Source organism: Scyliorhinus torazame, chromosome 4 (genome assembly GCF_047496885.1).
Source record: "Scyliorhinus torazame isolate Kashiwa2021f chromosome 4, sScyTor2.1, whole genome shotgun sequence".
Lineage (NCBI taxonomy): Eukaryota > Metazoa > Chordata > Chondrichthyes > Carcharhiniformes > Scyliorhinidae > Scyliorhinus > Scyliorhinus torazame.
Window position 1 is genome coordinate 270,738,490 of NC_092710.1, and position 24,640 is coordinate 270,763,129.

At 45.3% G+C, this 24,640-nt stretch overlaps 1 protein-coding gene across 2 annotated transcripts in view; it reads left to right on the forward strand.

The window, feature by feature from the left end:
* ube3d (ubiquitin protein ligase E3D) overlaps nt 1-24,640 on the forward strand; it is a 423,439-nt gene that overhangs the window by 47,600 nt on the left and 351,199 nt on the right. For both annotated transcript variants that reach the window (XR_011940766.1, XM_072499800.1), the window contains exon 8: nt 10,535-10,707. Coding sequence is in view for 1 of the 2 variants with exons in the window: in XM_072499800.1 (XP_072355901.1) it covers nt 10,535-10,707 (173 nt within the window). In the remaining variant the exon portion in view is untranslated. The remainder of the gene's footprint in view (nt 1-10,534; nt 10,708-24,640) is intronic.

Consider the following 24,640-nt stretch of genomic DNA (forward strand, 5'->3'; position numbering starts at 1 on the left):
TTCTTATGCAGATTAGAAAATTCCGTCCCAGAAATAGTGGTGGAAACCAAATTCATAATTGTTTTTTTTTTATAAGTTCCTGGGACGTGAGTGTCGCTGGCTGTGCCAGCATTTATTGCCTGTCCCTAATTGCTCACGAAGGACAGTTAAGAGTCAATCACGTTGTTGTGGGTCTGGAGTCACATATAGGCCAGACCAGGTAAGGATGGCAGAGTTCCTTCAAAAAGGGCATTAGTGAACCAGATGGGTTTTTACAACAATCGATAATAGTTTCATGGTCAGCGTTAGACTTTTCATTCCAGATTTAGGGGATTGGTAAATGCTTGGAAAATAAAAATTGACAAGGTTATAGGGGCAGGGTATGGGAGTGGGGTTGGCTCTTTCAGACGGCCAGTATTGTTTGAATTGAATGGACTCCTGTACTGTAGGGTTAGCGGAATGCTTCTTAGTTGCTTTCAGTCCCTGGTGGGGTAATGGTGGTGATGGGGAAATGGTGGTGCCTGGAGATCTATCTTTGAGGTGGGTTGGGTTGAGTCCGTGACATGTATATTGGACAATCTGTAAAAGGGACTGATATGATGAACAGGATTTCTTTAACTCAGTTTGTGATTTCTTAAATTCAGATTTTCTGTGTCCCACCAATTGCTCCCTCAGTGCTTCTTGTTAAAGAGGTGGGAGATTTGGATCAGGCTGCACAGAAAGTTAATTGGAGCGCAAACGTTCAAGGAAAAACAGGAGATGGCGAAATGCATTCAAATAATAGAAAGCCAAAAATAAAAGCCTTTTATTTTTGAAAAGGCAGGCCTGTGATGCTGTGGTTGGCTCTGCCTATGATACATCTGTGGTATCACATGAATAGCATGTTCAGAATGTTGCAGACTCAGTACAAAGCCAGAGATACACAGATTCAAAAGCGTTAATAATACACATCTAGATTGTGCCTGTGTGAATATCGAGCAGTATACTTCTGGGGAAAGGTTTACCAAGAATGTTATAGAATTTGTTAGAAATTTTTTAGGAATAGGGAATGGTTTTTAAACCCTTCAGTACTATCGGTTGATCAATTTCAGCTTCCCACTTTGTCACTGTAAAGCTTCACTATAACATGCTAATTGTATCCTAAATCCATTAGCATGATTCACCTCAATGGCCAACTTTGGTAAATGGTTTTACATCTCTGACTAGTTTGGGTGGAAAATTTCCACCTGACTCCACTTAAATTTCAATTAAAAAATAAATAAATCACCCCTTATATTTGAAGCTCTTACCTGCAGTTTGCCAGGATTGACCTTTTGAAATTTGCATCTTCATTCTCATTAAATGCAGTTTAATATTTAATTGGGATTAGTGGCGTTCTTGCTTCACCATGGAATATTGGAATATTGTGCACAATTCTGGTCGCCACACTACCAGAAGGGTGTGGAGGCTTTGGAGAGGGTGCAGAGGAGGTTTACCAGGATGTTGCCTGGTCTGGCGGGTGTTAGCTATGTGGAAAGGCTGAATAGACTCAGACTGTTTTCGTTAGAACGACGGAGGTTGAGGGGCAACCTGATAGAGGTCTACAAGATCTTGAGGGGCATGGACAGAGTGGATGGGCAGGTACTCTTTCCCAAGGTGGAGGGATCAGTCACCAGGCGGCATAGGTTTAAGGTCCATGGGGCAAAATTTAGAGATGTGCAAGGCAGGTTTTTGTACACAGAGAGTAGTGAGTGCGTGGAACGCGTTGCCAGGGGAGGTTGTGGAAGCAGATACATTAACAGCGTTCAAAAGGCATCTCGACAAATACATGGGTAGGATGGGTATAGAGGGATAGGGCACAAGGAAGTGCTGAGGGTATTGGCCAAGGTTGACATCATGACCGATAAAGGCTTGGAGGTCCGAAGGGCCTGTATTGTTCTTTGTTCTTATGATTGATTCCGTGCTTTAAAAAATGTCCTTTTGCTGAAGTCATTTTCTCCTTTTGATAATGGTGGGCCGGGATTCTCCGTTGCGAGTCTGTCCCCCTACCGCTGCCAGCGAGGACGGAGTGTTTGGCGCTCAGCCAAATCTCCCATTCGCTGCATCGGGACCGGAGAATCCCGTTGCCGTGAACAGACGGAGAATGCTGCCTGTGATATTTGTACGTTGCTTCCGCTGCATGTTTGAATTCTAAACACTTTATAAGCTGTGAATGGATCAGTGAAGCATACACTTGGGCTAATCCTGGCCTACTCCGGATATTGTGTTTCATTCTACCCAGGCATTTCATTATTAAAAAAATATTGACACAGGAGCAGGCTACACGCTGATATGTACTTCTGTCGAAAGGGTATTATTCCAGGGGGGAAAAATGATGTAAACAATTTCTGGAATGATCTTCCTTTAACAGAAACATTTTTCTGTAAAGTCTCCTTATGCTAGTCCCAGTTCTCTACAGAATATCTGTGGAAAAATAATATTGTCAGCAGCATTTCAAAGATAATAATGGCAAGGCGAGTATGAGAAGGATCACGTGGGTCCAAACCAGGACCTGCGGCTTTTTGTTGTTGCAACTTTGTGAATCAGTAGCCTGAATCTTACTGGAAAAATATATGATGCATGTTGCTTAGAACACACAAACTGGCTAGCAAGTTCAGGGAACTAAGCAGTACTGCGTGAGTTGTAAATCTCCAAACTGGGTCCAGAATAAATAAATTTTAATCTTGCCCCACATAGAGATAAATGTATCGATTACAGAAATATCGGCCTAGATTCTAGCTTCACAGCGAGTTCTGCCTGGGTTTGGATGCACAGGGGGAGACAGGGGTTGACTCATTGTCGTGAGGTTGGTAAACCCAGACAAACTGGCTGCCTAAATGCCCTACAGAATGTAACTGGACGCAAGTGCATTGCGTAGTTTGGTAGCTTGTTGGGCCTGGAAGAAGCATTCCTTCTTATTCCACACCCAGAAGCAGAGTTGTAAAGACATTTACCCCATGGATTCAGCCCCTCTTCACTCCTTTAAGCTGCGTATGTGTCTCGAGCTTTTAGGAACCCAGCTGCCTGTGGTTAAAAATAGAATGACTGTTAAAATAAAGGCATGCAGCTCTGTAATAACATTTATACGACCGACCCACTTCTCATGCACGAATTGCCCGTCTGCCCTTTATCCCGAAGGTGGGTCGGTGTGTTTGTGATGGATGTGGTGACTGTCCCAGATTTTGTTTGCATTTTAACCTCTGAAATGTCCCACTTTTGAGAGTTAAGGTTTATCCCATTATTCCTGGAATTGTTGACTTGGCTTTTTTTCCTGGGATAATATTCTTTTGACAGAATTGCTCAACCTCAGTGTGAAGCCTGGATTCATTATGCCAATATTTTGAAATGCCTGGGTAGAATGATGCAATAAAAACCTAACAGGATTAGCCTGTGGCTGTGCACCACAGATTCAACCAGAGCTTGTAAAAATAGTGTGCAATAATGATGCAGACATGTGTGGGAAGCCGTGTATAAACAATCACTGGTATTAAGGTCTTGATAGTGGCTGTGCTATTAGGATAAATATCAAGGGGATGAAGCTCGGCACTTGCCCCATTAAAAAATGAGGAAAAATCAGCGCTGCGTTACACACGGTCCCCTCGTGAATAGGTTGTCTCGTACGTTCAGCCCTCATTATACTGATCTGCAAACGTTCCGGTTTCTGAGGTCGAAGGAGATGTGCACCAATGGGTTAGATAAATCAACGACAGCAACGCTTTACAATGTCAGCTTGTCATATTGCGAAATTTAATGCAATAAATTCAGCTTCTACATCCATTGCGGTTTAATCTGTCAATTTAAACACCAACACAAACTGTGGAGCAAAACAAGCCTGCCTTGCTAAACCTAGAGTTTGATTAAAGGAGGAATATCTTCTACACCGGCACATCACATGTATGATTTTTCTTAGTTTCTGTAACACCAACAACTTCGCAATAAATTAGATTTTTGCACAGATTTATAAATAAAATTCACTTTCAGAGATTATTTTTAATTTTAACAGCAGACTGTCTAATTGTAATGCCAATTAGAGAAGTGAGAATAAACTAAATGGAGCAACAATTGCTGAAAAACTGAAGCTTGTGGTTTGAGTAAATTGGCTTTATTGTGCAGAGCACTGGATCACCCCTGGAATTGATCGCATTGAGCTGGTTGCTGTATAGACCAGTGGGAAGATGCTTGGTGGGTGGAAGTACTTAGACAGGGATGAAGGAAAATTTGAGGGAGACTGGGGAGGACAAGCGTGGTCCTGGGCTGTTGAGTGCAGGGGTGACATTGGTTTGGAGGCCCAGCATTGGGCGCATTACTTATATCGGCCCAGGGTTTGCGACATCAGTGATGGTGAAGCTGCCAATGTTCATCACCACTACTCCTTTGAGACCAACAGCAACTTCCTGGGCTGAGATTTCAAATGCTGCTGGGGTGGGAACTGCGCACGGTGTGATTTTAAAAATTGCAGTCCCTGGAAGGTGTCTCTGAATGAACTGGTTGGATTTTTTAAACAAGCATCTGATGGCTTTTATGTTGCTAGCTCACAAATCACCAGATTAATATTGGGTTTGCATTCACGTTGGTGGAATTTAAATTTGTGTTCTCATTCCACACAATCTCCTGTCAACATTTTTGTTTCCAGCAGAGTTTGATCCACAGCACGAGATAACATTTGGAAGTGGAGCAGGGCTGCTAGAATTGAGCCATGGGGTAGTTTGTGGGATAATATCTGCACAAGGGATGTTTAACTCACCACTGATTTTTACTTACAAACATGGGTGTCAGGGTGCAACACACTGTCAACATAAAGTGTGGATGGTTGGCGTATGTGGGTATGGAATGTTATGGATTGTCTTACTTCAATTAATTCCAGCTGAAAATCCCCGTGAGCATCTGTGTGTTGGTATACTTATAGGATTTAGACTTGAGGCCACAGTTCTTTGTCTAGACCAGATTATTAAGATTCTTGAAAGAGTATTCATACCAGAAATCCTGAACAACAGTGGAGGGAGCTGCCGACATACAGAGCAGGTAAATCAGCATCTGTGGAGCGAGTTGAAGTTTTGGATTCACTCCCTCCACATGTCTGACTGTTTAGACAAGTTTGTGGAGAGTTTAAAAAGCGAATGGAGGTCTTTACAAACCGTTTGATGGTGTTCACTGATGCTCTGACCTTGTTTGATCTTCAACTCCTCACATGCCAACTGCAAACGTGAGAAGCTACACTGTAGGTCAGGCTATTTTGATATAAGTTCACAGACTTGATATGTTAACACTGTTTCTCCCACCATAGATGCTGTCAGACCTGCTGAGCATTTCCAGCAATAACTGTTTTACTTTCGAGTCAGAATTTGTCTGGAGAAACAGCTTAATTCTGGCATCATTTGGCAACAAGTCCTGTGTTGAGTTTTAGTTGAGGGTTCACGTAGAATTGTATTTACCTGCACCCCCCCCTCTCCCCAGAACAGATTCATTCACGGAGGCTGTCTGTGGTCTCCTTCTAAGTTTGAGACCAGTTGTGATCAATTCCCATGTTGATGCAAACTCTAAACTAATTACATCAGTGTGACTGTAGTTTGATCACTGTCCTCTCCACACGACATGGCACTCTGCTGTTTGGTCACTTCTCTTGGGAGCAGCTAGTACTTACTCGTGCTGGTGTTATCCAACCTTGAGGTGACTAGGGGGAGTCTGCAAAATTCCTGGCTTGACCCAACACTTTGGGAGAAAGTGCATGGTCTGGTGGCGGTGGGGGATTGCGGGCAGGAGTCAGGCCTGGGAAGAAGTGCAGAAGTAGCACAGGGGCTGCCAGTTGAGATGGCAGGCTGTCTTAAAAGGCCCACTCTGATGCGCTGGATCAGAGTTTGCTCTTGGCTTCTTTGGCTAAGTTAACACAGATTGTAAATAGCCGAATTCCCAGCACTGATCCTTGTGACACTCCACTAATTAAAACCTACCAATTCTGCTTCATATCTGTTAACCAATCCTTCATCTATGCTAATATATTATCTCGTATTAAGTTGATCTTTTCTCTACACCTTGCTATAACTGTAACATTATATTCTGCACTCTCTCCTTCCTTCCCTATGTATGGTAATGCATTGTTTGTACAGCATGCAAGAAACAATACTTTTCACTGTATACTCCTACATGTGACAATAATAAATCAAATCAAAAAATCAAATCAATATATTACTGTCAATTCCTTCTATCCATCCATTTGAACAACACCAATCAAATGCTTTTTGGAAATTCAAATGTTCACATCTACTGATTCCCCTTCATCTACTAGTTATATCTTTAAAATGCCTAATAAATTTGTCAAATGTGATTTCTGATTTGACCTTGTATGATCCCATAATGATTTTCTAAGTGCTTTATTAAGATATCCATAATAATAAACTCCAATATTGTCCTGACATCTCGGGCGGGATTCTCCCGCACTTGGCGCGATAGCCCGACGCCAAGAAGGGCGTGAACCATTCCGCTGTCAGGCCACCCGGAAGTTATGGAATCCTCCGCACTTCCGGGGGCTAAGCCGGTGGCGGAGGGGTTGGCGGAAGCCAACCAGCGGCGAAGGGCCGCCGTGGTCCCACGCATGCGCAGAACTGCTGGCGTGTTCAGGCGCATGCGCAGGGGGTTTCTTCTCCGCGCCGGCCATGGCTGAGCCCTACAGAGGCCGGCGCGGAAGGAATGAGTGCCCCCACGACTCAGGCCCGCCTGCAGATTGGTGGGCCCCTGAACGTGGGCCAGGTCACCATGGGGGCCACCCCTGGGGCTAGATCCCCCAGCGCCCCTCTGAGGACTCCACTAGACGGCCTCCCAGCCATGTCCCGCTGTGTGGGGCCATGTCCATTTCACGCTGGCGGGACTGTCCGAAAACGGGCGGCCGCTTGGCCCATCGGGGCCCGGAGAATTACCGAGGGGAGCCGTTGGCAACGGCCCCCAACCGGCGTGGTGTGATCCCCCTACGCCCGAAAACCGGTGCCGGAGAATCCGGCCCCCGATTCTCCAACCCGGCGGGGGTCGGAGATTCCCGCCCTGATGTCAGGCTAACTGGCTTGTTGTCTTGTTTCAATTAATTCCAGCTGAAAGACCCTGCGAGAATCTGCGTGTCAGTATACTTATACTCTCTCCCTACTTTCTTGAATAGCAGTTACATTTGGTAACTTCCAAGGCACTGTTACAGCGTTAATATCTAGGAAATATTGGAAAAATCATAACCAGCATATCCACTACACCTGCATCCACCTCTTTTGGAACCTTTGGATTTAGGCCATCAGTTCCTCGGGTTTTGTCAGCTTTTAGTCCCTTAATTTCCTCCAATACTTTTTCCCTGCTTATGTTAATTACCCTAACTTCCTCACCCTTATTAGCCCCTTTATTACCATCTATTTCTGATATGTAATTTGTCTCTTCCACTGTGAATACTGAACAAATATTTTGTGCTACGTCCCTGCCATTTTCTTATTTCCCATGATAATTTATCCTCTCCCTGTCTCTAAGGGACCAATGTGTACTTCAACCCCCCCCTCCTGTTTACATAATTGAGCAAGTTCTTACAATCTGTTTTTGTATTCCTGGCTAGTTTACTCTCAGGCTGTATTTTTTACCAGTTTATCAACTTTTTGGATGCTCGTTGCTGGTTGCTAAAACATTCCCATATCTCAGGCTTGCTACTATTCTTTGCAATGTTTTAAACACCTTCTCTTAATCTCATACTATCCTATCAAACTTAATATGGAATTTAATTATTCATGATTATGATCATTGTTGCCCAGAGGATCTTCTACTACAAGTATTAAATCACATTTGACAAACTTGGATCGAAGACAGTGGGCGCGATTCTCCGCTCACTCGCCGTTTGGGAGAATCGCCTGGGTCGCCAAATTTTCCCGTGACGCCGGACCGACGCCCTCCCGCGATTCTCCCAAGCGGCGAGAACGGCCCCGTCGAGTTCCGCGCGGCGCAGGCCGGAGAATCGACCAAGACATCCAAAATGGCGATTCTCCGGCACCCCTGCTGTTCTCAGGCCCGGATGGGCCGAGCGGCCAGCCCAAAACGGCGGGTTCCCCCCGGCGCCGTCCACACCTGGTCGCTGCCGGCAGGAACAGCGCGGGAACGCTGGGGGGGCGGCATGCAGGGGTGGGGAGGGGGATCCTGCACCGGGGGGGCCTCAAATGGGGTCTGGCCCGCGATCGGTGCCCACCGATCGTCGGACCGTCCTCTCTGAAGGAGGACCTACTTTCTTCCGCAGCCCCGCAAGATCCGTCTGACATCTTCTTGCGGGGCGGACCCGGAGAGGACGGCAACCACACATGCGCGCGTTACGCCAGTTATGCGGTGCCGGCCGTGTCATCTATGCGGCGCCGCATTGACGCGGCTCCAAGGCCTGGCGCGTGTAAATGACGTGGCGCCGCTCCTAGCCCATTACCGGGCCCTGAATTGGTCGGGATAGGGGCCGTTTCGCGCCATCGTGAACCTCAATGGCGTGCACGACGGCGCGAACACTCTGCCTCCATTTCGGAGAATCCCGCCCAGTGTTTTTCAAACTTTTTTTCCCGTGATCTACTTTTACCAACCGGTTGACCTTCGGGACCCACCCCGGCTGACTTTCACAATCCATCTCGGCCGACCTTCTCAACCCATCCCGGCCGACTTCACGACCCATCCCGCCAACCTTTGCGACCCATCCGACAGTCTTGTAGTAATAATAATAATAATCTTTATTGTCAAAAGTAGGCTCACATTATCATTGCAATAAAGTCACTGTGAAAAGCCCCTAGTCACCACATTCGGGTGCTTGTTCAAGTACACAAAGGGAGAATTCAGAATGATGCTAGCTTTTTATTCCAGACTTACTTGATTAGCTGAATTTAAATTTCCCAGATACCAAGGTGGAATTTGAATCCTGATCATTAGTCCAGTATTATAACCACAATACAACCATTTCCATAATCCCATAGTATGGATGCATTTCCAGATAGATTGCATCTCTCAGTCTATGTGCAGCAGCAAAGCGATTGAAAGCAGAACATGTCAGTGAATGATAAACTATTGAAACTGAATTCATGCTTTAATGTTACTTGCCAACATATTTGTCACTGTTAAAGACTGTGATGACCCATGTGTTGGAAAATGCCTGTATTTCTTTTGTGTAATGTCCCTTTAAAAACAAAGTGGGCTGGGAGTATTTTGAAAGTTTGTTAATATGTTTTCTGATTGAGGCATCGTTAAGTTCCAAGAAATAACTACGTGACCTGGCATTGCCATGGTGATGAACAGTAATAAGCAAAGGGTTATCAGCAAGCTAATTGCAGTGGGATTGGATTTCAGCTGGTCTTGGTCTGTTTGGCAGTTCAGAAGACTGGGAATTTGTGCAAAGGGAGAAAGTTAGCTCGGCACCTTCTGAATGGAACAGTTTTTTGTTTGGCTGCCTTTGAACAAATCCTAGTGTTGAAGCTGGTCTCTGAGTAAAGTGTCATGATATTCAAACACACACATCATGATAGACAGACCAACAGACAAATCAGCACACATAACACGACAGCCAATCATAGACAAGGACAGAGACAGTATAAGAGAAGAAACACGACACCTGGTGGCCAGTAGATCTGGAGACCAGGACAAGGACAGGACCTGATTAACATCACACACAGGGAGTCACCACGTGCAGAGTATCAAGACAGAACTGTAAATAACAAGTTGAAATAAAACAGCGTTGTACCAAATACAACCGTGTTGGTTCATCTGTACATCAGAACACCCAACACTACATAAAGATCAGCAACCCTGTTGCCTGTGTGCGTTACACAGTTTGAGGACAAGAAGAGCGAGGGATTGTGGATCGGAAAACACATATTGCTACAGTTGATCTGGTGCCAGAGCCCGCTTGACCATTTAAAAGAGGTTGGAAAAGGGAGTCTCCAGGGATTCAGCGCCATCAGGACTGATGACCTGAGTGAGATAGGGTTTATAGATATGTGCCTTGTCAATGGTAATCGTTTCCAAGAACTTTGGATGGAACATGGCTTCTGGCTGCTGCTACAGCTTTCGGTCATGAGGTGAAATGAGTTGATGGGAAGTGAGAGACCCTACAAAATGAAGTCCGAGTTGGAAAGAATGTGAGATTACAATGTGATGCAACATTTGTGCCCAAAGCAATGCAAGTGCTTGTAACTATGTGAGGCATATCTGTTGTCTTGACTATTTAATGCAGTTTGCCCTTTTATTTGAAATGTCCTTTGCCATTAATTAATGTTTAAATTATGCTGATTTTAGCAGGTAGGTAACAGTAAAAGTTTAAAAACAAGTGAAATTTCATCCAGTGGGTTTCTTTCCGTTGGCGTTGTGGGATTCCTTCCTTTTTATAGTTGTCCGTCTTTATGGGGATCCTAACAGGACATTGGTGGGAAGTGAGCTGCAGGTGGCCTTTTGAATAATCGAGTCTTTTTAAAACCAGTGTCCTTTATTTTCATGCGTCTTGCTTATATTCTGATGTATTACATACATTGTTTTGTTTACATCTGCTATCCCTTTCTTATAGCTCTGGCTTTTGAATTCTGACACTCTGCTGGTGAGATCACACAATGATTCAAATAGCGATTTTACTGCAGTTGGCGAGGGCACAGTGAAACCAGAGTCATCTGTCAAATTATGTGAAGGAAACAATGCTGTCAAAGTACTATACCACCCCTGCTTAAAAGGAAGAAACAAAATGTAAGTGTTTTTCGATATTTTTGTTGGATTTTAATAGAGCTTGAAAATAAATGACTGCTAAAAGTGGGGTAAGCAATCCTGTGGACCACGCTGTTGTTGCGGCTTATTAGTGAAACAAATTGGCCCCATTGTGTTGCACAAAGCTTGCTGCCATAATATGTTTTGTAATATTGCTTAGCACAAGGCTAGCGTGTGCTAAATCATGAGCAGAGTGACTCTGGAGTTCAGTCTGCTGTAGAAAAAGAGTGGATGCACAGTGAACAATAGGTTCATGTTATTGAATGAACTACTCACAGAATCACAGAAAAGTTACAGCACAGAAGGAGGCCTTTCAGCCCATCTTGTCCATGCCAGCCCCAGGACACCCAAGTGTGTAAAAATCATACTTGGGATGTAGGCATCACTGACATCCGTTGCTCTGTGAAGCTGCTGTCTTGAACGACTACATGTGTCACAGATACTCCCACAATGCTATTGGCGAGTTTCAGTATTATGATGCAGTGGCAATGAAGGAACGGTGTGATATGTCAGGGTGTATGTGACTTGGAGGGCAACTTACAGGTGATGATGTTTGCATACGCCTGTTGCTCTTGATCTGCCAGATGGAGATTGAGGGTTTGGAAAGTGAAGTTGAAGGCACCTTGGCGAGTTGTTGCAGTGCCTCTTGTAGATAATACACACTGCAGACACTGCACTAGTGGTTGGAGTGAGTGAATGTTTGAGGTGGTGGATGAGATACTGCTAGTGGTCTGCTTTTTCCTGGATGGCGTTGAACGCAGCAGCTGCACCCATTTGGGGAAGTGGAGAGTATTCCATTACAATCCTGCCTTCAGCCTTGTAGATTACCTAAACGCTTTGGAGTTTCAGGAGAGAAATCATCAGCATCTTGCTTTTTTAGTAGCTACGGCATTTAGGTAGCTGGTCAAGTTGAGTTTTTGGCCAGTGGTGACCACAAGGATGTTGATGGTGAGTGATGGTAGTGTCATTGAATGTCAAGAGGTGGAGATTTGACTCCCTCTTGTTGGTTATGGTCATTGCTGGGTAGTAAATTTGTAGCTAACCAGCATGTTGCCCATTCGCTCAAGCCTAGCTACTGTCCAGGTCTTGCTGCAGATGGGTATGGACAGCTTTATTAGCTGAGGAATTAGCATGTTGGGCCTCAGACATTGCCGAGGCCACTCACTTGTGTCTCACCACAGTTCTGACATTCAGCCCCAATATCCACGATCAAAGCTGTAATGAGGTCAGCAAATTGATTTAATATCTTAACTGAAATATGGCAGCAATACCTCAGTACTGCACTGCGTGTCAGATTCATAATTTGTGCTTAAATTCTGGTGGGGGCTTCACCCGCAACCATCTGACTCAGAGGCGAGAGTGCTACAGTCACGACAGTCACCTGGAGAGAATTGACTTGTTTGGACATTGGAATTTTAAATTTATTATTCATTCAAGGGCGTGGGCTTCGCTGCCGCGGCCAGCATTTGTTGCCTTTCCGTAATTGCCCTCAAGAAGGTGGTGGTGAGCTGCCTTCTAGAACCGCTGCAGTCCATGTATTGTAGGCCCACCCGCGATGCTGTTAGAGAGGAAACTCCAGTATTTTGATCCAGAATTGTGATGGTGCGGGCCTTGACAGGCGTCCAGGAAGGTTCTTGCACCCATGCACCTCTTTTGTCAAAGAGGCAATACATTGGCAGGCATCTAATTGTTCAAGCGGAACAAAACATATTCCTGTTAATCTTGAGTGAGAATAACTGAAGTTGAAAAGAAGTAAAGAAAGAGGTATGTTTTTGCAGTGCTTTATATCCATGCCTTTATAACACCCCAAATTATATTTGGGAAGAATAAAGAATAATTTTTGAGGGTAGCCGCTGTTGTTTATGTAGACAGATCATGCACACAATTCGTGAACAGCGAGGTCCCACATACAGCAGGCGAATGAATAGCCAAACTGTTCTGATGGTGTTGATTGAGGGAGAATTACTCTGTGTACAGCTTTGTCTTCTGAGCACTGTGAGTATTTTTATCCATCCGAGATGGCAGGCATTGGTTTAATGGGACTAGATTATATGCTGAGGGTGGGCTCAACTCACTCCAGCGCACATTTGGCGGGCGAGCCCACCTCTGCTTGGCCGGCTCGCCCCACTTCAATGTTTTGGCCAACGGGATTTTAATTGTTATGAGGTGAGACTTCAGCCGCTCTGCATGAGGAAGATCTGCCTCGTGCTCTGCCTCGTGATGGGCCTGGACCTTCAGGTAAGTATGGGATTTTGCCTGGCTGGCAGGCCCTGGTGAGGGGCTGGGGATGTATGTTGGACAGGGCTGGGGGCTTGAAGGGTGCACTTGAGGAGGGAAAACAGTGGGAGTGGTGGGAACCTCCACCTGGCAGAAGGTGCCTGAAAGGGAGGACTCCCTTTACCCTTTGACTTGCTGCTTGCTCGCAGGCTCAAACCTGCCTGGCTGCACATGGGCACAGGCCTGTCCCACTGTTAAAGCTAGGCGGTGATGGGATGAGGCCTATAAATGGGCTTTATGGCACAACGCCCTATTTTATTGGTCCACCCGCCTGCTTTACTGTCCCAGGGTGGCCTGTAAAATGCAGTCAAACATCTCTTCCGGAAGATGACAATTCTCAGGACCTTCTGCGCTGATTCATGAATGTTCACACTTCCATTTTCCAACACTGCGTTTGTCCACATGTGGTGTCACTGCATCTGTTTGGTAAAAAGATTCAACTGGCGGTTCTGTACTGGCATGAAATGATTCAAAGAGAATTAAAAGGTTGTGTCTCCCAAGTTACTGATGTTATAATCCTGGCAGCCTCCATTTGACGAAGACAACAGTCCTGTGAGGAATTATGCTGTCGCTGCTGTGGATGACAGATCTGTCGTGCTGCAACATTATTGTTTACTCTATTTCAAGTTTGAGTTTTTATTAATGTTGGCTGGAGCACATGCTTGAATCTGGGTGTCACTGGTCAATTCTCAGCACCACTGCCTCATTGGTGAATTCAAACGGCAAATTTCTAATATGGGTGGGGGGGAGAAGGTGTCAGGCAGCCGACAGAGGTGGGGGAGGGATAACGTGGGAGAGAGAATAATTTTACGCCTGTTTAATTACCTAACATTAATTTTTAACGTGTCTAATTTAGCTCAGGCAAAAACTTTTCTGTATGCTTAATTTTGTGAAATAAATGTATGCTTCTGGCTTAGCTTGCGGGGAGGGGGGAGTCTTCTGTGTGTATTTAATTAAATCGGAATGTTTTAAAATTTAGAATAGCTGATCGGTAGCAGTGCCTTTTTACTGCTCAGGGTGATACATATGCAATGATGAATTTTGCTTTTTACCGTGGCCCACCGGCCTTCCTATGACATGATCACTGTGACAAAAGGTTTGGATGTTTCAGAAGTAGATTACCCTACTTGGTCTGTGGTGGGGCTTATACCTTCCATTTCTCTGCTGTTTTCCGTTCCCTTCATTTATAACAGTACCTCTTGTATGGCAGGTGCACTCAGTGCTTTTTTTTTAAAGAAAAGTAGAATTGGAGAAATAAAAAGCAATTAAAGTACGTATTCCGACTTGGCTCATCTCTGTTTCTGAGTGGCAGAGCAAGTATAAATATCAGTAAATTTAAACCTGTGTCTGTTGATCATAGAATCATAGAATTTACAGTGCAGAAGAAGGCCATTCGGCCCATCGAGTCTGCACCGGCCCTTGGAAAGAGCACCCTACCTAAGCCCATACCTCCGCCCTAGCTCCGTAACCTAGTAACCCCACCTAGCCTTTTTGGACACTAACGGGGAATTTAGCGTGGCCAATCCACCTAACCTGCACATCTTTGGACTGGGGGAGGAAACCGGAGCACTCGGAGGAAAACCCCCGCAGACATGGGGAGAACGTGCAGACTCCGCAAGGACAGTGACCCAAGCCGGAAATCGAACCTAGGACACTGGAGCAGTGAAGCAACTGTGCTAACCACTGTGCTACTGTGCCATCCTTCAAATGTTATGTAAACTTTCCAGGAAAAGTAGCTGATGAAACCTTCCTTTTCCATAATGAATTGGGTGCTCTCCAGCACTGTATGGACATGTAATCTCGCACGACAACGACCATAACTTTATTGTTACAATGAAATGAAACAACCCAAGACACTTCACAGGAGCATTATAAAACAAAGGATGGCACGAGACCAGATGACCAGAAGCTCGGCCAAAGAGACACTGCCACCACTCGCGGAGCAATTAAAATTGGGGATGTACAAGAGACCAGAGTGAGAAGAGCGCAGAGGGGTGAGGAGATTACGGAGATAGGGAGGAGGTGAGACCATGGACAGATTTGAAAAGAAGGATGAGAATTTTAAAATCAAGACGTTGCTTGACCGAGAGCCAATATAGATCAGTGGGGACGGGGTGATATAATCTAAGACACGGGCAGCAGAATTTCAAATGGCTGTAAGTTTACGGAGGGTGTAATATGGGAGACTGGGGGTGTGTTGGATCAGTTGAGTCCCGAGGTAATGAAGGAATAAATGAGGGTTATGAAGCAGACGAGCTGAAAAAGGAGTCGGCTGATGTTATAGAGGTGAAGATAGTTGGTCTTGGTGGTGGTACAAATCCATAGAATACCTACAGTGTAGAAGGAGACCATTTGGCCCATCGAGTCTGCACTGACCCTCTGAAAGTCGGCAGTCTGCGACTGCTCTCCTTTGTCAGCTCATCTGCTTCAAAAACCCCCTCATTTACTCCTTCATTACCTCCGGACTCAACTATTCCAATTTATTTCACGAAATTAAGCACCCGTAAAAGCAGCAACCTACCTGGGCCAACTCCCCCGCCCTGTCCCTGTAACCCCACCTAATCTGCACATCTTTGGACTGTGGAGGAAACTGGGGAACCCGGAGGAAACCCACACAGGCACGAGGAGAACGTGCAGACTCCGCACAGACAGCCACCCAAGGCTAGAATTGAACCTGGGTCCCTGGCGCTGTGAGGCAGCAGTGCTAACCACTGCACCACTGTGCCCCAAATATGAGGTAGGAAGCTCACCTTGGGATCAGATGTGACACCAAGATTGCGAACAGACCGGTTTAATCTCAGACTGTTGTCAGGCAGGGGGATGAAGTCAGCTGCTAGAGAATCTGCTAGTAGGGACTGAAAACAACGACTTCAGTCTTCCCAATATTTAATTGGAGGAAATTTCTCATCCAGTACTGGATATCAGATAAGCAATAATTTAACAATAGCAAAAGAATTGAGAGAAGTGTTGGTGAGGTAGAGCTGGATGTCATCAGCATTCATGTGGAAACTAACCTTAGATGTCTGGTGAAGCAGCAAGATGTACAACAGAGCTTTCAACAATCTTTGCATTCGAATGGTTTCTCTCCGACGTGCGTTTGGTAATGTGTTAATTGACAGGTGCATAAGATAGGTGAGGTGGTGGTGTATTGCCACTTGACTAATCCAGAGACCCAGGGGCATGTTCTGGAGCACCAGGTTCAAATCCCATGATGGCAGATGGTGAAATTTGAATTCAATAAAAATCTGGAATTAAAAGATGACCAGAAAACCACTGTTGGGGCCAGTGTGTTGGATATATTTAAGAGGGAACTGGACATGGCCCTTGCGGCTAAAGGGATCAAGGGTTATGGAGAGAAAGCAGGAGTGGGATACTGAATTTGCATGATCATGTTGAATGGTGGTGCAAACTCAAAGGGCCGAATGGCCTACACCTGCACCTATTTTTTATGTTTCTACAATTATCGTAAAAATTAATGTCCTTCAGAGAAGGAAATCTGCTGTCCTTACCCGGTCTAGCCTACATGTGACTCCAGACCCACTCAGAAATGGCCTAGCAAGCCACTTAGTTCAAGGCCAAGTATGGATGGGCAACAACAAATGCTGGCCCAGCCAGCGACGCCCACATCCCAGGAACGAAAAACATTTTAAAAACTTTTACATGCAGCACACTTGAATGGTTTCCCTCCATTGTGAAATTGCTGATGTTGGATCAAGTCACTGAATGATGAGGCACTAAAGAAGCAGTAAGTGGATGAGAAATATGAGAAGGCCAAGATCCTGAGTGGACACCAAGGTAATGGTGCGGAAAGAAATACTCTGGCTATGACTAGATAGATAGGAACGGAACCAGATGAGAGCAGCACCAACCAACTGGACGACACGAGAGGCATCGGAGAAGGATGGTGTGGTCAGCCTTGTCAAAGCTGCAGACAGATCAAGAACAACGAGGAAAAGTTTACTTTTGCCACAGTCATCTTTGTGACTTTGATAGGAACCCTCTTTGTATGGTGACGTGGCAGAAAGTTGATTGGAGGGATTCAAAAATATAGCTCTGGGAAAGATTGGAAAAGATTTGAGAGGCGACAACAGACTTTGGAGAAGAAAGGGAGGTCAGAAATAGGACGCTAGTTTGCAAGGGTGTGGGAGAGGGTCTTTTGTTTTGAGGAGAGAGTGATGGCAGCAGATTTAAAGGAGAGAGAAACATCACCTGAAGTGAGAGAACTGTTCACAATATCGGCTAGCACGTAGATCAGGAAGGGAAATTGGATGCTCATTGGTTTAGTGTGAATAAGCTTGACGGAACAGGAGGTGGTCTCATGGACAAGGTGAGATCAGAGAGGACATGAGGGGAGGAGATAGGAGAGAAACGGGAGAAAGATGTGAGTTCAAGGTTGGGGAAGGGGAGGACGAGAAGAGCTTTGCCAGTTGTGCTAGTGGAAAGGAGAGATTCAGGAGACGCAGCTGATTGGATTGTCTTGATCTTAGTGATAAAGTACTCCATGATCTCCTCATTTGGTGTGAGTGGAGGGGACGGGCGAGGGGATTAAGAAGATGGTTTGCGGGCCGAATGGTGCCGCAGTGGTTAGCCCTGCTGCCTCACGGCGTCGAGGTCCCAGGTTCGATCCCGGCTCTGGGTCACTGTCCGTGTGGTGTTTGCACATTCGCCCCGTGTTTGCATGGATATCACCCCCATAACCTAAAGATGTGCCTGGTAGGTTGATTGGCCACGCTAAATTGCCCCTTAATTGGAAAAAATGAATTGGGTACTCTAAATTTATTTTTAAAAAGAAAGAAAAGAAGATGGTTTGCAGTAGAAAAAAGGAGCTTGGGGTGGGGAGGTAACGTTCGCATTCCCTTTTACATTAAATACAAAAGTAGGGAAGTTATGCTTTGGTTAAGCAGGGCATTGGTGAGACCATTTGGAGTACTGTGCAGAGTATTAGTCTCCTTATTTAAGGAAGATATAAATACATTTGAAACAGTTGAGAGAACCTTTACCAGACTAATACCTGCAATGGGTGAGTTGGCTTATGAGCAAAGGTTGGACAGGCTAGGCTTGTGTCCACTGGAGTTTAGAAGAGTAAGAGACAACTTGATTGAAAATATAAGATCCTGAGGGGTCTTGACAGAGTGGATGAAGAAAGGATGTTTCCCCTTGTGCAAGAAATCGAATAAGGGGTGAACGTTTAAAAATAAGGGTTGCCCAATTCAGACAGAGATGAGGAGATTTTATTTTCACTCAGAGGGCAAAAAAGTAGTGGAAGCAGAGTTTTTGAATATTTTTAGGCAAAGGTGGATGGATTATTGATAAACAAAGGAGAGAAAGATTATTGGGGGTCGGTGGGAATGTGGAGTTGAGACGACAATCAGATCAGCTGTAATATTGAATGGTGGAGCAGGCCGAGGGGTTGAGCGGCCTACTCCTCCTAATTTGCATGTTACATACGGACAAGGAGTAGTAGTGGGACATTCAGTTTGGTTAAACACGATTTCCCATTCACAATACTGTGTTGAATTGACGATATTGAGTTCTTCCTGGCCCCAGTCTGGTCTCAGTCAAAGGCTAAGTCGGATTTATAAACATTCCTTTGTTTTAATTCAAATAGCTTGCAAGCTCCACTCACTCTGATAAAAAGGCAGGAGACAACATGTCTCTTGAAACTTCCAGAGCGAGTGAGACAAAGGGAGCACAGCATCTGGTTTCACACACACATGGATTCAGCATCGAGTTTCACATACCCACGACCAAATAACGTAACGGTGACAAATACAAGATTCTCATAGGTCTTTCTCACACATTCCCTGACCTGGCCATATAAGCTGACCCTGGGGCCCCCCTTTCACCCAGCATCCTCTGCAGCATCCTCTGCACAAAGAACCGGTCCTAATGGCTGCCCATCCCCCTCTTCATGCTTTGCGAAATCCCAGTTACAGGCAATTACAGACTGCCCCCCATTTTCTCCAGCCTAAGCTAGAGATGTTTAAAAGTCTGCTAACCTAACTCCTTATTCTACTGTGGTAAGACTTTACTCCTAACTTGGCCTAACTACTTATAGCTACTTATCCCCTTTCTAGTACCTTGCTCTTTTGCTCCATTCCTCAGACTCAGCCTGATTACCTTGAGCTTATCCAAGTGCCCAGCTGCAACTTCTTTAATAATAGCTTCTAACATTTTCCCTACCACAGATGCTAAATTGAGCCTTTGTGTGCCCAGGGTGAGCTTATAACGTTTTAAGTGGTCCGGGCGGATTTGGTGGTGCATAGTTAATCCAGTTGTCCGCCTATCCTTTCAAATCTGCGTCTCTTGAACTTAAGGGAGTGGAGATGAGAGCTGTACCAGAGGAACAGTCAGGGTATGAGTGATTAATGGTTTTATTGGGGATTAGGGCATCAAAATCTCCCTGCCTGATTTTCCTCTTTGCACATAGCCCACATGATGCTTCACACCCAGGCAGTGAAGTTGATCGTTCATTGCTTTTCCTTTGCAGCTGTATGAAGTCAGCAAAAAATACATTTTCTGAACTTTCTGGTGCCAGAAACTGGTGAATCTTGTTTTGTGTCTCAACGTGGTAATAATTATGCAGCTTGCTCAGATTCAGACTCATTTAGAGGTACAACTGAGCCACTTGATTGTTACAATCGCAGAGATTCAGAGGTAAATTTGACCGGGACTGATTGATCATTCCAAGTGAATGCGTACTTCAAGCTGTGGTTGTTTTTTTAAAACAATGTCTCAATGTTTGTATGAAACTTTTGGGAATTTCACTTTGCTTCCATCTCGGCACAGAAAAATTGATGCTGCGCCGTGGGTCATGAAAACTTAAATTTGATTCTCTTTTTCCCTGATGGAGGTTTATATAACTTGGTACTTGACCTGGTGAAACGTGTGTGGGTTGCTGAAAGCTGAGGTCTGCACATAAGGGAACAGATGAGGCCATGTGTCGTCTCCAGTGACCTGCTGGACTAAGGCTATATTGTAAAACTGTCAAATCCCATTTGTACAATGGAATTCACCCTTTCATGAACAATTTATGTGATTTCTGTGCAGATTTAACATGAGTGCCGTGCTTGACCTGAATTTCCACAACATTGGCAATAGTTTTCACTGTCCTTTTAAACTAAGAAGCCTTTTTTCAGCTAAATTAACTATCAGAGCCATTAATAGATTGAGTTTACTTGGATTGTCTTTTTTAAAAAATGTTTTACATTTTTTTAAAATTTAGAGTGTCCAATTCATTTTTTCACATTTAGGGGCAATTTAGCGTGGCACATCTTTGGGTTGTGGGGGCGAAACCCTGAAAACACGGGGAGAATGTGCAAACTCCACACGGACAGTGACCCAGAGCCGGGATCGAACCTGGGACCTCGGCGCCGTGAGGCAGCAGGGCTAACCCACTGTGCCACCGTGCTGCCCTTACTTGGCTTGTCTTTAATGATGAGCTCATATTTTGATTCCATTGAGATTCCAGTACTTTCTTTCTTCTGTTTATTCTTTTGTGGGAATTGGGCGTCGCTGGCTGGGTCAGCATTTGTTGTCCTCCCCAATATGTCTTGAAGGGCGTGTGTTGCTCGGCCACTTCAGAGGGTAGTTAAGAATCAACCCCATTGGATCGGGTTGTTACAACTCTATGGGTTCATTTCAGAGGAGAGATAAGAATCAACTTATGTGGGTCTGTAGTCACGTGCAGACCAGACCAGGTCAGGATGGCAGTATGATGGGAGGAGCATAGAGGGGAATGAGTGTGGGGGGGGGGGGGGGGGCGGGGGGGAAGGAGTGTGGAAGGAACATACAAACAGTAGGAGCAGGAATAGGCCATTTGACGCCTGGAACTTGCCCCGCCATTCAATAAGATCATGGCTTATCTTTGTAACCTCAACTGCACATTCCCACCTACCCACGAAAACATTTTGCCCCCTTATTTATCAAGATCTATCCAGCTGTGCCTTAAAAATGTTCAAGTACTCTGCTTCCAGCATCTTTTGAGGAGCTTCAAAGACTCATTACTGTCTGAGGGAAGAATGTCCCCATCTCACTCTGAAATTGGCAACCCCTCATTTTTAAACAGTCACCCCTAGTTCTAGATTTTCCCACAAGTGGAAACATCCTTTCCACATCCACCTGTAAAGATCTCCCAGGATGTTATGTTTCAATCAAACCACCTCTTCCTCTTCTAAACTCCAGCAGATACAAGCCTAGCTCGTTCAATCTTTCCTCATAAGACAACCTTCCCATTCCAACTTGTAGTACACAAAATCTTCTCTAAATTGCTTCCAAGGGTGTGTTCGGGGAGGAGGGGGATGGGTGTGATTAGAATTGGAATTAGAACATTACAGCGCAGTACAGGCCCTTCGGCCCTCGATGTTGCGCCGACCTGTGAAACCACTCTAAAGCCCATCTACATTATTCCATTATCATCTATATGTTTATCCAATGACCATTTAAATGCTCTTAATATTGGCGAGTCCACTACTGTTGCAGGCACGGCATTCCATGCCCCTACTACTCTCTGAGTAAAGAACCTACCTCTGTCATCTGTGCTATATCTATCTCCCCTCAATTTAAAGCTATGTACCCTCGTGCTTGCCATCACCATCCAAGGAAAAAGGCTCTCACTGTCCACCCTATCTAATCCTCTGATCATCTTGTATGCCTCTATTAAGTCACCTCTTAACCTTCTTCTCTCTAACGAAAACAGCCTCAAGTCCCTCAGCCTTTCCTCAGAAGATCTTCCCTCCATTCCAGGCAACATCCTGGTAAATCTCCTCTGCACCCTTTCCAATGCTTCCACATCCTTCCTATAATGCGGCGACCAGAACTGCACGCAATACTCCAAATGCGGCCGCACCTGAGTTTTGTACAGCTGCAACATGACCTCATGGCTCCGAAACTCAATCCCTCTACCAAGAAAAACTAACACCACGTACGCCTTCTTAACAACCCTATCAACCTGGGTGGCAACTTTCAGGGATCTATGTACATGGACACTGAGATCTCTCTGCTCATCCACACTACCAAGAATCTTACCATTAGCCCAGTGCTCTGTATTCCTGTTACTCCTTCCAAAATGAATCACCTCACACTTTTCTGTATTAAACTCCATTTGCCACTTCTCAGCCCAGCTCTGCAGCTTACCTATGTCCCTCTGTAACCTGCAACATCCTTCCGCACTGTCCAAAGCTCTACCGACTTTAGTGTCATCCGCAAATTTACTCACCCATCCTTCTACGCCGTCCTCCGAGTCACTTATAAAAATAACAAACAGCAGTGGCCCCAAAACAGATCCTTGTGGTACACCACTAGTAACTGAACTCCAGGCTGAACATTTCCCATCAACCACCACCCTCTGTCTTCTTACAGCTAGCCAATTTCTGATCCAAACTGCTAAATCACCCGCAATCCCATTCCTCCGTATTTTTTGCAATAGCCTACCATGGGGAACCTTATCAAACGCTTTACTGAAATCCATATACACCACATCAACTGCTTTATCCTCGTCCACTGTTTGGTCACCTTCTCAAAGAACTCAATAAGGATTGTGAGGCACGACCTACCCTTCACAAAGCCGTGTTGACTATCTCCAATCAAATTATTCCTTTCCAGATGATGATAAATCCTATCTCTTAGGATTATTCACATTTGCATTTTGATAGTGAGCTTTGACTGGGTGTTTAGTGATGGAAATAGTCATAACTAATGGATCTTATCCATGACCTATGTGCACACGTGTACTCTGAATAGCGCTCAATGAATTGTGATCAAGAACGACAAACTTGACGATTTTCTTCCCCTCCCATGTACTGCGATCTCAGCTAAGATCAGTTAAATTGACTAGGGGTTAAGGTGGAGGCTTTCTAGCGTGTAAGAGTTGATGCACTTGTTGAACTATCAGGGGATATTGCTTCTTGTTTTCTCTATTCTTATTCTTTCTTGCAAGACTTGTCAGTTAAAACTGCAATTTTACAGTGGCACTGTAAGGAACAGATATTTCATTCATAGCAGGGGACACAATGGAGTAAAAGGAATGTCACTGGATAGTTCAGAGGTCCAGGCTAATGCGCTGGGGACAAGCATTCAAATCCCACCACGGTAGCTGTTGGAATTTAAATTAAATTACAAGAAAATAAATAAAAATCTGTAAATGAATATTAGTCTCTGTTCACTAGTGCCCTTTCAGGAAGGAAATCTGCCATCCTTACCTGTTCTGGCCTGCATGTGACTCCAGGCCCATAGCAATGTGGGATGGCACGGTGGCACAGTGGTTAGCACTGCTGCCTCACAGCACCAGAGGCCTGGGTACAGTTCCGGCCTTGGGTGGCTGTCTGTGGGGAGTTTGCACTTCCTCCCCATGTCTGCGTGGGTTTCCTCCGGGTGCTTTGGTTTTCTCCCACAGACCAAAGATGTGGTGGATTAGCCATGCTAAATTTTTTTTAATCATAGAATTTACAGTGCAGAAGGAGACCATTCGGCCCATCGAGTCTGCACCGGCTCTTGGAAAGAGCACCCAACCCAAGGTCAACACCTCCATCCTATCCCCATAACCCAGTAACCCCACCCAATACGAAGGGCAATTTATCACGGCCAATCCACCTAACCTGCACATCTTTGGACTGTGGGAGGAAACCGGAGCACCCGGAGGAAACCCCACGCACACACGGGGAGGATGTGCAGACTCCGCACAGACAGTGTTGCCCTTGGTGTCCAGAGATGTGCAGCTTAGGTTGGGTTATGGGATTACGGGGATAGAGCGGCGGAGTGCACCTAGGTAGCGTGCTCTTTCAGAGGGACTAATGGTCTCCTTCTGCACTGCAGGAATTCTGTAGTTCTTAACTGCCCTCTGAAATGAAACAGCAGAGTTGGCACAACCCGCTATAAAGTCTAAAAGGAATGGAAACAACAGGCTACCTGTTAGGAGCCGGAAATGATAAGGCGCTCCCAATCCTGCAAATCCTCCTTACTAACATCTTGCCGGTTGGCGAGCTGTACACAGACTAATCAAGGCCAGACATAGTCATACTCATGGAATCAACCTTACACCAATATACCAGACACCACCATCATCATTCCTGGGTATGTCCTGTCCCACCGGCAAGACAGACCCAGCAGACGGGGTGTCGCACTGATATACGATCAGGTAGAAGTTGTCCTGGGAGTGCTCAACATTGTCATCAAAGCATCAGATATAGACAAGGAAACCTCCTGCTGATTACCAACCAACACCACCACCCCTTGGCTGATGAATTAGTACTTCTCCACTTTAAACACCAAATAGAGGAAGCACTGAGGGTGATACACCTCCCGCTGCCTTGGGAAAATGGGCAGCATAATTAAAGACCCTCCCACCCATCTTACTCATTCTTCCAACATCTTCCATCGGACAGGAGATAGAAAACTCTGAGAACACGCACAAACGGATTCAAAAAAAGCATCTTCCCTGCTGTTACCAGAGTCCTAAATGACCCTCTTATGGACTGAACTGATCTCTTCACACATCTTCGCTACTGAGCAGTACAGCACTCCTGTATGCTTCACCCAATGCCTATGTCTATGTATTTACATTGAGTATTTATGTATGCCCTATTTTTTTTTCATGTATGGAATGATCTGTCTGAGCTGCTCGCAGAAAAATACTTTTCAC